This window comes from Crinia signifera, chromosome 1, assembly GCF_055691185.1.
Source record: "Crinia signifera chromosome 1, ASM5569118v1, whole genome shotgun sequence".
NCBI classification, from domain to species: domain Eukaryota; kingdom Metazoa; phylum Chordata; class Amphibia; order Anura; family Myobatrachidae; genus Crinia; species Crinia signifera.
The window spans coordinates 324,445,635-324,459,155 of NC_139217.1; the positions used below are offsets into that span (position 1 = coordinate 324,445,635).

At 43.6% G+C, this 13,521-nt stretch overlaps 2 protein-coding genes across 2 annotated transcripts in view; one reads left to right on the top strand and one right to left on the bottom strand.

Annotated features, from left to right (window-relative positions):
• Positions 1 to 9,309, top strand: EMC9 (ER membrane protein complex subunit 9). The gene is made up of 6 exons (XM_083188131.1): positions 1 to 120; positions 3,970 to 4,165; positions 4,557 to 4,633; positions 5,327 to 5,396; positions 5,479 to 5,576; positions 6,527 to 9,309. Exons 2-6 carry the CDS (start codon positions 3,974 to 3,976, stop codon positions 6,705 to 6,707), a joined length of 618 nt encoding a protein of 205 aa, XP_083044257.1. The 5' UTR covers positions 1 to 120; positions 3,970 to 3,973; the 3' UTR covers positions 6,708 to 9,309.
• Positions 6,858 to 13,521, bottom strand: part of PSME1 (proteasome activator subunit 1) — a 25,687-nt gene continuing 19,023 nt past the window's right edge. Inside the window, exons 6-11 of the mRNA XM_083188120.1 lie at positions 11,285 to 11,382; positions 11,084 to 11,152; positions 10,935 to 11,002; positions 10,762 to 10,816; positions 10,523 to 10,609; positions 6,858 to 7,100 (exon numbers count right to left, since the gene is read on the bottom strand). Coding sequence (XP_083044246.1) covers positions 7,020 to 7,100; positions 10,523 to 10,609; positions 10,762 to 10,816; positions 10,935 to 11,002; positions 11,084 to 11,152; positions 11,285 to 11,382 — 458 coding nt within the window. The 3' untranslated portion in view covers positions 6,858 to 7,019. The remainder of the gene's footprint in view (positions 7,101 to 10,522; positions 10,610 to 10,761; positions 10,817 to 10,934; positions 11,003 to 11,083; positions 11,153 to 11,284; positions 11,383 to 13,521) is intronic.

Sequence of the window (13,521 nt, forward strand, 5' to 3'; positions counted from 1 at the left end):
ACCAAGCGCTCCGCCAATCAGGGCTCACTTTTATATTATCGTCGCGTCCCCTCCCTTCGCCTATGAGCGAATTATGTGGGCGGAGCTAATATGCCGGTGAGGTTATCCGGGAGCTGACAGGTCAGTTGTTTCAGTCGTTGGTTGCTATCCTCATTGGGGACGCTATCGCCGGTACCGGCATTGCCGAGCTATGTACAGATGCTTCTGTATAGCACAGTGGCAGTCCCGGTGTGAGTGCTGGCTGTAGAGAATCCATTTGGGAATATCCCTAGTGTCTCTATGAAGGCGGGTGTGAGCCCAGCTCTCCTTACGGCATGTGTGGCTGATACTAGTACACTACTATACAGTACACAGTACATTACATATGAAGTAGGCATACCGACTGCGTGGCAGGCACAATCATCGGCCGTAAACCATCGATGATTTTGAATCCCTGATTCCCTGGCACATTACAAGGCATGAGGTGCGAGCAGGGGATGTGTGTGCCTAGTGTAATAATAGGCAGATAAATGCTCAATAGGAGTTGCAGCTTGTGGCTAAGTGAATCTCCCATTAAAGGCCCATTTATCATTCTAGTACAGTCTGTGTATTACTGTCCTGCATTGCAGGATGCGCATAGATGTATGAAGGCACAGTGGCAGGTTCTTGTGATATGTTCAGAGTGGCAGTGGGACTTAAGGTGCCCATACAGGTTACAATTATTGTATACAATGGCATATATTCAATGCCGTGGGCGAGCGGTGACTGCGAGCAGGACTTTATGCTCGCAGTCACCGCTCACCCTGTCAGTATTCAACTGACACCCCTCATTCGCAAATTTCCCCTCGCTCCGTTTTTTGAGCGAGGGGGAATTTGCGAATGTGCCTCCAAAAGCTGCGAGAGCCGAGGCTAATTACAGCGAGTTTGCTGCACTAGCCGCGGCTCTCGCAGTTTAGGGGAATCCTCGCAGTTCTGTGACTGCGAGGATTCCCCCGGAACGTTGCATAGTGCGAGCGGCCGGCGCGGGGGTTAAACTGCGAGGATCACTGGTTTTCTGTGATCCTCGCAGTTTAACCCCCTCGCCGGCCGCTCGCACCGGCATTGAATACTGGCCAATATCGCATCTCATCGAATCTCGGTTTTGTGATAAGATGAGATGAGATCTAGTACAAAAAGTATGTGCAGCACATACTTTTTGTACTAGATCTCATCTCATCTGATCTCATCGTAAAACCGATATGCAATGAGATGCGATATTGTATACAATATTTTATACAATAATTGTAACGTGTATGGGCACCTTAATACATATGGGCAGATCTATTGACTATGAGATATCCATTGCTGGGGAGGGCTTCCGTGGGAACTCTCTCCTGCTAAGTATGCGATGTGTAGCCCATAGGACAGTGGTTCCCAAGCTTTTTTGAAGCATGGCACCCTTGAGCATCAGAATCTTTTTCTCTGCACCTTTAAGGTCCCTACACACTGGGCAATTTTGCCCAGTGTGTATGGATAGCGATGACCGCTGTCATCGCTGGGGGGAAAGCCGCTCAGTGCATACACACTGAGGAGTATTCAATGGCATATATTCAATGCCGTGGGCGAGCGGTGACTGCGAGCAGGACTTTTTGCTCGCAGTCACCGCTCACCCTGTCAGTATTCAACTGACCCCCCTCATTCGCAAATTCCCCCTCGCTCCGTTTTTTGAGCAAGGGGGAATTTGCGAATGTGCCTCCAAAAACTGCAAGAATCGAGGCTAATTACAGCGAGTTTGCTGCACTAGCCGCGGCTCTCGCAGTTTAGGGGAATCCTCGCCGTTCTGTGACTGCGAGGATTCCCCCGGAACGTTGCATAGTGCGAGCGGCCGGCGCGGGGGTTAAACTGCGAGGATCACTGGTTTTCTGTGATCCTCGCAGTTTAACCCCCTCGCCGGCCGCTCGCACCGACATTGAATACTTGCCAATGTTTTTTGAGAGTCTGGCTCACCGCTCACTGTTCTGTGTCCCTGTGATCTCGCTGAAGTGCTCACCACTTCTTATCTCCTCATTTCTGACTTCCTCAGTATTCAACGTGTGGCCAGCTCGCCGGCCCCTTTTGCGAACTTAGCATAATTATGCGAGTTCAAATGGGAGAGCTGTAACTGGAGACATCTGTTATCTCCTGCTCTCCACGTGAGCTGGTCAGACTGGGATATTCTCAGCAGTGTGTTCCTCACATTTGTGGACTTGTATTTTTTTACAAAGGTTTAGAAAGGTAAATGTTTTGTTCAGTATTTATTTTACAACAAATGGCTGTGTGACTATTTTAATTGGGTTTGTGCATACGGGTGTATTTTGTTCTGTTTGGCCTTTATCCTTGTGTTGTGCTTTTAGCATTGTTTCTTTGCCCTGTGTTTTTTATAAAATTTATTAAAATTTTTATAATTGTTAGCGTGTTTAAAAGCCTGTTTGGGGGTTAGGTGAGGAAGAAGAGAGGAAGCATGGGAAATTACTAGGAGCATTCCAAAATGATTTCTTATTGGTTACCATTAAAATAACTTATTAATTCCAAATAAATTAATATAGAAGTACAGCATTATGGCACTTGCAATAAATACATTAAAATAACAACTTTAACAAATATAGCCCTACAGTTCACCTAAAAAAGATGCCGAGGGAAAAATGGAGAACTGCTCTAAAAAAAGAAACCAGCAGGACTCGCAATTTGTGCATTGAATACACTTTTGGAGAGAGACACTAAAATCCCCATTGAACAGAAATGGGGAGAAGTGCAGGGTGAACTGAGTTAGCTTCGCAAAATATTTTTGGAGAAGCAACAGAGCTGAATACAGGGAAGCACAAAATAGGAGAGAAAAGTTCACCACTCTCCAAAAAACATGCACACTCACCGTTATTTACGGCGACATAGGAGCATTGAATACATGCCATTGAGCGGCTTTCCCCCTGCCTGGTGCTGTCAGTGGACAGCTTTGCATAGCACAGTGCTATGCAAAGCCGTCCAGTGGTACCGCAGTGTAAACAGGAAAAATCCCGGATTGGAACCGTGTTCCAAATACTGTGTCGGATCCAAGATTTTGGTGTAAAAAGGGGTATAAGTTACTATGGGCCTGATTCATGTTTATATGCAATGCCGATGTCCCGCAACTGATGTGTACGTATGTAATACCTCTTGCAATGAGAATTTAAAAGCAGGGTGATTGAAAGGAAGGGACTTTTTGGGGGAAGGTAACAGGCAATGGTGGCAAAAACACAGGTGCTTTACAGTAGTTTTCGGTCTGTGTATCTGCTGCAGTGATCATGTACACAGAAAAATAGCCTTTGTCACAACCATAGAGTCACTCAGGGATTCAATGCTGTGTATGCAATTGCTATTCTCTTCTGAGTGGCAGTGTATAGCAAGTCAGTAGCCTGAGAAATCACAGCTTCATAGGCATGGACCAAAGGCCACGTAGACTAGTCACACTTGTGCCTCAGACAAGTCGGACCCAAATTCACTTCAATTTCACGGCAACTCCCTGGGAGGGCTTATCTCAGATTTGTTACCTGGTGTGACTTTTTTTGTCATGCAATAAATCACATGCAATTTATTGGATGTAAAAGGACTTCCGGGAAGCTGTTGAGGGAGTTCAAGGGAAATCGGATGTGATACATCGCATGTCCTAAAAAGCACTTGCGATGTGCCGCTAATGGGTTGGATTTATCCCATGTTCTGCACATACGACCTCCGACTCTGATCGGATGCATGCGGGAACGCATGCTTTTTGGCCACTTGTCATACGATTTCTCAGGCCAACTCACACCCCAAGTGTATGGGGGTCTTTACAATAATGAATTGTGTGCTATAACAATGGGATTCTAATAGCATAGTAGCACAAAGTTGCTTAATGTGTTCTTTAATCATGTGTGTTTGGATTGGGTATGTTGCTAAATGCATATATATATAACAATATATTATTGAGCTTGGTAGTTAATATTTTCCATGTTTTTTTAGGAAAATGTGTGAAGTTGAGCTCAACACGCGCGTTTATGTAAAGATTATTTTACATGCAGCACGTTATCCACAATGTACAGTGAGTGGAGTACTTCTGGGACGCAGGACACCGGATTGCCTTACTTTGTGTGACTGTGTCCCTGTCTGTCACCTGCACCTGCCACTTGCACTCAGTCTTGAAGTGGCTCTAACACAGGTACATCTTATTTATTTTATTCCATAGGTTCTTTGTCACCTACCTATGGGGCCCATTTTTCATGTAATATTTGCGACTAAATCCCTGAAAATACTTTTCGGAGGTTAGCCGCAAATATTAAGTATCCCCCCAAATGTATCAGGAGGGACTGCAGCAGGTATCTATGATACCTGTCACAATCCCGCCTGCTCTGATGGTTTCTATAGGGGATGCGATGCATCGGGTCTCTGGGCTACAGAAATTCTGAGAAGGTCCTTCTTAAATGGGCTCTCATTTTCTTTGCACTGTTTGTGTGTAATTACACCTCTATGTTTTTATATATTTCTCTGTTCATGTGTCTCTACTCTGTCCCTTCCTTTCATTCTCATCTCTCCTTCTGGCTGTCCCACAGATAGACTCATGGAGTGCTCTGCAAGGACTGGTTATTGCTGGTTTTTACCAAGTGAACTCCGGCCTTAGAGATACCAGGTGAAAAGCTCCGTCATATCACTGCATCACTGCATAGCTCAGGGGGGCAAATTGTCAAATGTGTCATTGTGTGTACGCACCTTTAGGGGAAGATTTACTAAAGCTGCTAAAAAAGAAAAGTGATGTTTACATAATTAAGTAACCAATGAGGTTCTGTCTATTCCATGATACAAGAGACAAATGATAGCAAGAATGTGACTGGTTTTATGGGTAACACCACCAACATCTATCCCTATCTGCTGATAATGTGAATATTTTATAGCTGGTCCACAACACAACACATCTCCACGCACACAAACTTTATCAGAGCCACACCCCCTGGTGAGACAACCTGCTCTCAGAGAGTCAGATGTGCTGCACATAAGATAAATCGTATGTGCTCCTGTCAGGTGTATCGCATCTTAATTTTTTCTTGAATTCCCTGGGAGTCCTTTTACAAGCGATAAATCACTTGTAAAAAAAATGGCACATTAAGTGATAAGCCCTCCCAGGGAGCTGCGGGGGAAACCGGGTCTGACTTGTCAAGGCACAAGACGGACTAATTATGGGGGCCTTAAGAGATCTACTATATGTCCCCTTGAGGTATCATTTATTGGGAAATCACAGAGGAAACACTAGCTGGCTCCTGTTCCTGATATTGCGGGCAAGTGTGCGTCACATTCATGCATTCCTTTTTCTCTCTTGCCCTTTCAGCATCAGTTCTGCTGCGATCAGGTCAGCGTCACTGATCGCTGAATACCAGGAGGATGCAGTGCTAATACTGGTGAGATAATGGAGTATCATTCTTCTCATCTACCATTTTGTTTGTTCTTTCCTCATCCTGTGTTTGTTTTGTTTCTATTTAGATGAATAATGAGCGTCTATCACCCAGTCCTGGGGTCCCTCCGCTCACAGTTTTACACCAGAATGGCAGCAAGCAGTGGGTTCCTAAAGACAAAACTTTGTAAGAACGTTTCTTGGGATATATGCATAATTCCACCAATAGTGTCCATTTAACTCTTCTAACATAATTAGACAAGTTTTATTTTTAAACAAATATATATATATATATATATATGCGAATTTTGCAGCCTTGTGAGTCAACGTGAATAACCTCAATGGGTCCATATGTCCCCCTTAGCAGCTGACCAGACCTCCAGCTCCTCCAACATGCCTGGTCAATTAGTACCCACCCCCCTGCGGGCTGATATATAATGTAAACATCAGCAAGATCCGTCTGTGAAATGGACTTGCATGCTGCTATGAACCAAACACAAAGGGTGAAATGTAATAGGATGAGAGATTCAGAAAATAAGAGATTTGGTAAGAAATCTTCCGTTTTTTTTTAAAGCGGCAATCATTTACACTGCAAAACTAGTTTGATTTTGCAGTGTAAATGATTGCCGCTTTAAAAAAAACTGAAGGTTTCTTACCAAACCTCTCATTTCCTGAATCTCTCATCCTATTAAATTTCACCCAAAATGTCTTTCAACATAAAAGTAGAAAAGGAACCATCATAATGGGAAAATTTGTATGAATCAAATGACGTTACATTTTAGGTAAAAAAAATGTAAAGTCCTATATATGACCCCTAGGTTAATATGAATTGAACTGTGATATATGGCAGGTAGCCTTTGCTGCAGGATTTTTTTTGGGGAAAAACAACAGTAGCTTGGTTTAAATCTAGAGATTTGAAAATCATGTTTGTTTGATAATTATATATATATATATAATTGGTTACACTTCTGTGTGTATGTAAAATGTGAATGGATTCTATCATTATGCAAAACAAGTTAACCTTTTCCTGTGAACAAAGAAAATAACCTTTCCATACAATATGGTAGATCCAGTTTCAGTGGATGGTTTTTATACGTTCCTTTAATTGGGTCCTTTTTTACCCCTTTTTTTTTACAGAGTGATGTGGGGTCACTGGGAAGAGACTCAGCGAATTACAAAACTACTAATTCAAGCTAAAGCATATGAACAACTGATTGACTTTGACAACCACCTTGATGATATCAGAGCTGACTGGACCAATGAAAAGTTGAATGTTGAAATAGCACAACTAGCTGCAGCAGCCAATGGCAGCAAATGAACTTATATTTGTATGTATACAGCCTGTGTTTGTCTAGCAACTGTATAGTTATACCATGTACAGCTATACTAGCATATGTTATTTATATAAAAATCTTAAAACCCATTGGACTTTAGCTCATCTCCCATAGTTTATGTAAAAACGCCTTAGTTGGAAGATCATTAATGTATTTATTGTACTTCAAGTGCCTCGTTAGCTTGGAATCAAAAGTTACAGTAGAGAAAATGCAAATATACATCCTGTTCAAAGATATCTCTTATAAGCATGGAACAAATCTATTGCCAAAGAGCAAAGCTGATACGTTAACGCGGTTTAGTAGATGAGTCTCTTGGTGTCTCCACGAGGTCTTTTAATTTTGCTGTAATTCTTGATAATAACATCACATAGTGTGGCCTGTGAGAGGAAAACATTGCACTGTCAGTGACACAAGTGACCAATTCAAATGGTTAACCATTTTATGTTTTACTATGGTCAACTGAATAAAGCATTAATATGTTGGAGATAAGGTGCCTGGTTCTCACACAGTCATATCTAATGCTTCAGCATTTTCAAATAACTGCATCTATGTATAATTTGATGGCACATATAATGAGCTACATAATACAAATTTAATTGTTCGGTAATCAGGCTGGGGACCCATATATCCATGATCTCATTTGCAATGAGATCTGGGTGCAACGTTATCGTCCTGGACTGTATTTGCAATATTAGCACTCACAACCGCATTTGCAATACGGTCTAGGTGCAATATTAGCGCCCAGAACCTCATTGCAGAAAGCGATCACTTTGGGTAAGTGTCACCCGGCACAAGCAGATTATCCTGTGTGTGCCGGGACTGGTGCGCAGGCATGGTCAATGTGATCACCATTTCCAGCAGAGGTTTCCTGGGGAACCCTGATGGAACTACATCCCTGATCTGTAAGCTCTTAAAACAAGCTACTGCTATCTGGAGATGAAGTATACTGTATATAGGGAATTCTTTGCATTCTGGATATTAGTAAATCTGGCAGAATCCCATAGCAACTTATGTGAGATGCGGCTGCCGCTGAGAATGGAGATATCACAGCAGGAATTTTTCTCTCCTTCACACATCCAGGCGATACCTAATATTTTCAGCCTTCCCCGAAAACATCTGTTTCCCTGGAAATAGCTGCAAATATTGCTTGATAAATGGGCCCCTGTGTCATTTAATTTCTAAGCATTAAAATTGCATAATGCTGGCTCCAACATGCACTCTCCAGTCATTAGATAATGTGATTCACCAAGAAGTGCCATCCTGCATTATGGGGTGTAAGATTTTATAGCAGGTATAGGGAACCTTTCGCCCTCCAGCTGTTGTTGGACTACACATCCCAGTATGCCCTACAACAGTTTTAGCATGACTAAATAGCAAAACTGTAGCACAGCATGCTGGGATGTATAGTTCCACAGCCAGAAGTCCAAAGGTTCCCCATCCGGGCCATTTGTCAGAAAACCGTGCCTTTATATGTCACGTTAACAACACTCTCTGCATGTGTTACTTGAAATGAGAATTTATTCTGAGACAATGTTAGTGCAATGAGAAATGCTCAGGAAAGAAAATGCCATGCACGGGTGTGGTGCAGAAGATCCATAGTGTCACTGTAGGGAGAGTCAATAGGTTGGCCTGCAGTAGGTCGACTGGTACACAAGGTTGACAGATATATAGTCGACATGTACAAAAGTTTGACATGAAAATGGTCAAAACAAGTTTTTCCCTTCTTTTAGGGGGGAGGATCTTGTATGTTGGTAATATGTGACCACCGTCACAAAGCAACGTATAGTTTGCGGGCTGGCTTAGCTGGCCATGCTTTGAACAAGGTGGCTGGCTCTGCTATTGCATTCACCACAGGTTACTATCCTCCATCCTAGACCGTAAATCCAACAAATAGTGGGAAAACATGAAAAATGTCTTTTTTTTATATTGGGCCTGATTCTGATCTGCTCGGTAAGCTGCAAAGCTGGCAGCTTACTGAGCAGTTGTGGCGCTGCCCTGCTGAATTTCCGCCCCACCCACCGCCGTATAACCTATATTTGTGGGCTCCAGGATGAACACAGGGCGGGCGGCTGTGGCGTCAGACACCCCCCCTGCCATACTGCTTCCATGACACGCTGGGCTTTCCCATGCCCCATCACCCCCGTGTGAGCGCCATGCCGACAGTGGAGGTAAGCAAAGGTGCCCATACAATAGCCCTGCACCTGCGCATACCATTAGTCCCCTGTGCGAACACGCAGGGGGCTGGTGGAACCAATTTTGTGAACCATTTTCGACTTTTTGTGTACCATTTGACTAATGCATATGGTGTTGACCTATTGACCTTCCACCTAGACACTGTAGATTACCCAGATATCCCGTGGGCCATGTCAGTAATCTAACAATGCAGCCCATAGGTCATTGGTCATGGCCTCGGTTTCAGATATGGACTGAATCAGTTACTGATGTACATACTATGTGGTGCAGGTACTTTGTCACATACTGCAAATGTTTGGTTGTGAAACCTATGATGGAAATGTATAAATGTACTCTTATCCCACTGGCACAAGACTGTACACTGATTTATTAAAGAAATCTTTTGAAATTGACTGTGTACGTTTTATAAAGGATCTTTACTGTACCTACATGCAGAATATAGTATAGCCTACTAATGACCTGATGCAGAGGTGAACATTAGTTAGTCATGTTTGTTTTTGCAGTGATGCTGGGCCATTACATAGTTTGTATTGCATATGGTTGCCATATTTTGTATATGAAGTTTTAAAGACCATTTAAAGCATTTCTCCTTTTATCTTTCCCATTATTACAGTTATGTCATTTCCTTCTAAATCTACAATTAAGGCCCATACACACTAGAAGATTTTAGTTTCCAAAGACTTTGCCAAAATCTTTGATAGATATATCTTTTACCAAAGTAGTGTGTACACACTGAGCTATTTTCCCCAAAGAGCAAGAGATTTTCAGGAGGCGAAAGACTTTGCTGAAAATCTTTCATATAAAAGGCTATTTACATAATGGGAGGGGTTAAAATTCCAAGGGTGGGAGCAGGGGCCATGTTATTCAGTGCATTTCTCGTCTAGGGGCCTGATTCAGAACTGATCGCTGGGCTGTGTATATTCAGAGCCCAGCGAACAGGTAAACGCCACCTCACTCTGCTCCGCCTGGTCAAAATCCCGCCCATGTGCACAACTACGATTACTGGCTTCAATGTAACTTATATTTGTATGAGTAGAGTGTGTTGCCGGGTGGCTGGAGGGAGAAGTGCTCCGTGATGAGCAGGGCAATGGGGCGGGGCAAGCAATCAGGAAGTGTTGCTGGGGACTCCGATCAGGATGTGTGGAGCCGGCGCAGCAGCACTCGGACAGGGTGCGTATTATGAGGGGCGGGGCGGCGTGGGGCTGCAGGGCAGTCCGCTGGGCTGAAAGTGGTTAATCTTTCAGCCCGGCAGCATACACACATAGCGATGATGGATGGTAAACCATCCATCATCGCTACATCTGCTGGTAAAACCAGCAGATGAACCACCTTGCTAGCGATGATGCGGGAGCGTGCATCATCGCTAGTCGGCAATCTGGGGGGCATACACACTAGGCAATTTTCAGCTGAAAATCGCTCAAAACTGCTGTTTTGAGTGATTTTCAGCTGAAAATCGGCAAGTGTGTATGGGCCTTTAGACTGCAGGATAATAATGGCAGATTAGGACACTGTCAGTTGTCATGTTTATGTACTACAAGAACTAGTTGCTTTCCACCAGGCAAAGTAATAGTCTGACCGTGAGAGATAAGCACCCCCCTGCACTCACGTAGAAGTTTCTTAGTTCCAGAGCAGTGATTCGCAGTTCAGAGTACTGGGATTCATCCAACTGATGAACCAGAGCCCGATAATCGCCCTGAGAAAGAGAAAAGGGGTATGATTCGGACACATGACAAAGGGTTTAGGTTCTGTGTTATAATAAACAGTATGTTTATTAAGAGTTTACACCATTAAATCAGAGATCCTACAACAATCACATTCATTCCAACAAGCGAAACAGGCACTTACCACATGTGGCCCTTTTGATGCTTTGGCTACAGCATCTCCTCGATCAGAGAGATATCTAAATGAAATAACAAAAACCGATGAGAACAAGTGAAAATGTCTGTTAAACTCTGTAATTGCTATAGAGCACCTAAGTTTTATTAGGAAAAATGTCCACAATCTAAAAAAGTGCTTACTTGGATATCTGAGTATTAGATGCATCTAATTTGGTCCTTAGACTTGTCATCACTTCAAATACTTTTTCCTGAGAACAGAAAAAGACTAAGATAGAATATGTCAATATAAACTGCAGTGTTGCATCATGCACAAGTGTCACATGACTCACCTGAACAGCAACGCCAAAGTTATTCCCGTCCTCAATCTGCGGAATCTGAAGCTGCAGCCAAAGAGAAACCTGAGTAGGGCAAGAAATACAGAGTATTAGATAAGTGCTTATCCCATTACTTTGCAATTCTCATTTTCAGCTACCACATTTCATATCTACAGATTCACCGCTCCTGTATTCCTTTCATCCCGTCTTTCTCACCATATTTAAATTTTCCTTTAATTCCTGGATTTCGGTCTTTATTTTTCTTTGCAAATTTGTTATTTTCTCATTGCAAGCAATGGGGCCACAGGGGGGACCTACAGAGATATAGAGGGTGAGATAAAACTTACATGTCAGCTATTTTTATACGCAAAAAAAAAAAAAGGATCTAATCTGCAATTGTGAGTTACTTAAGATTACTTATTGCTGTGAAGTAACATTTTAGCATCGACATTTTAGAAAGCTGATGGTGGTTAATACTTTTCTACCTTAATGCTATATTACAGGTCGAGTATCCCGTATCCGAATATCCGTTATCCGAATTATTCCGAAATACGGACATTCCAGAAAGTGAAAAAAATTTTTTTTTTTGCTAAAAACTCACTGGGGACATATGTAACAGCATCACTGGGGACATGATATGTAACTGGCACTATATATGTGCAAGACAATGATTGCTTGGCATTCAAATTCAGTGCTGAGATAGTACACACATTTTGTTTCACGTTTTGAAACCTTGTTTTTTGAACAATTAAAATATGTTTGTGTGTATTTTATGTGGTAATAAAATATATTTGTGTGTATATTATGTGTTTATACAGCATAAATGCAAGATACTTCAAAATACATCATTGAAATATTAAAATATTCCGAAATACGGAATAATCCGTTATCCAAAATTCTCCTGGTCCCGAGCATTTTGGATACGGGATACTCAACCTGTATTACTATGGATTCTACTTGGATTACATTTATCCGATGGGGAAACGGACATCTGTCAGACCAGACTTAGGTCGACAGCCATTAGGTCGACCCCGGAAGGTCGACTGTCCCCAAGGTCGACAGGGTTAAAGGTCGACATGGGCCAAGGTCGACAGTCATTAGGTCGACATGAGTTTCACTGTTTTTTGAGCCGACATGTGCCGACAGGCGGTATTTCATGCCCTACCATCCACTAGGGCGTGGTGGGAGAATAAAATAGTGTGCTGAGCGCAGCGAGGCACCGTGCCCGAAGCATTGCGAGCGATGCGAGGGGCTGCGGTTCAACTCCAACTGTGTCCATGTCGACTGTGTCGACATTCGGGTAAAAAAAAATTGTGAAAAACTCATGTCGACCTAATGACTGTCGACTTAAAACCATGTCGACCTTGGCCCATGTCGACCTTAAGTCATGTCGACCTTTAACCCTGTCGACCTTGGGGACAGTTGACCTTCCGGGGTCAACCTAATGACTGTAGACCTAAGTCTGTTATGACAGATGTACCGCTTCCATCAGAGGACAGTTACAGGCAAATTTTTTCCTTCTGTAAATTTATATTTATATGAGATGTAGTATGGTGCTATTTTTTAAAAGTTAACATAAAAAAACTGCGTGGAGTCCCACCTGAGCAAAACCAGCCCCAAACTCTCTCAGCCGGTCCTGGTTCCCCAAATACGGGGGAAATGTGTAGGCATACCCCATATTTAAGAAACCAGCACCAGGCTCTTGGACTGGTCCTGGTTCCAAAAATATGGAGGACAAAAACATAGGGGTCCCCTGTATTTTGGAACCAGCACCAGGCTCCAACAGCCAGCGGTGTTATGCCACAGCACGTTTTACGCAAGGTCCCCGGCCGTCGCATGAGCACCGTGGCTAGTCACCCCAATAAAGGGGTCCCCCCAGGCTTCACCCGTCCAGGGCTGAAGCCCGGGGCTGTCCCCAACATCCCAGGGCTGATGCATGTAAAGAAAAGATTAAAGCACATTGCTGTTTACAGGAGAACTACAAGACCCAGCATGCGGGGCATTAACCCCTTCCCGACATTTGACGTACATTTACGTCATGGTCGGGAAGTACTTCCCGACACATGGCGTAAATGTACGTCATGGCATTTAACTGTCACCGCGTCTATAGACGCGGTGACAGTTTCAACATGTCTGCTGTCCCTGACAGCAGACATGTCCGTGCATGCCCAGGGGGGGCTGCGATGCCGCCCCCCCGTCGGCGATCGCTGTGATTGGCTGTTCAGTGTGAACAGCCAATTACAGCGTTTTCCTGTGTCACCGGCGAATAACGTTCGCCGGTGACACGGGATCAGAGGTGATTGGTGCTGTAAAGTACAGCACCAATCACCGCGGGGTGTGAGGGTGACACTGGTGTCACCCCACCGCACCCCGCCCGCCCCCAAAGGCCGTGATTGGTTCGTCGGACCGACGGACCAATCACAGCCAAGGAGGGGGATTTAAACTAACGGTGA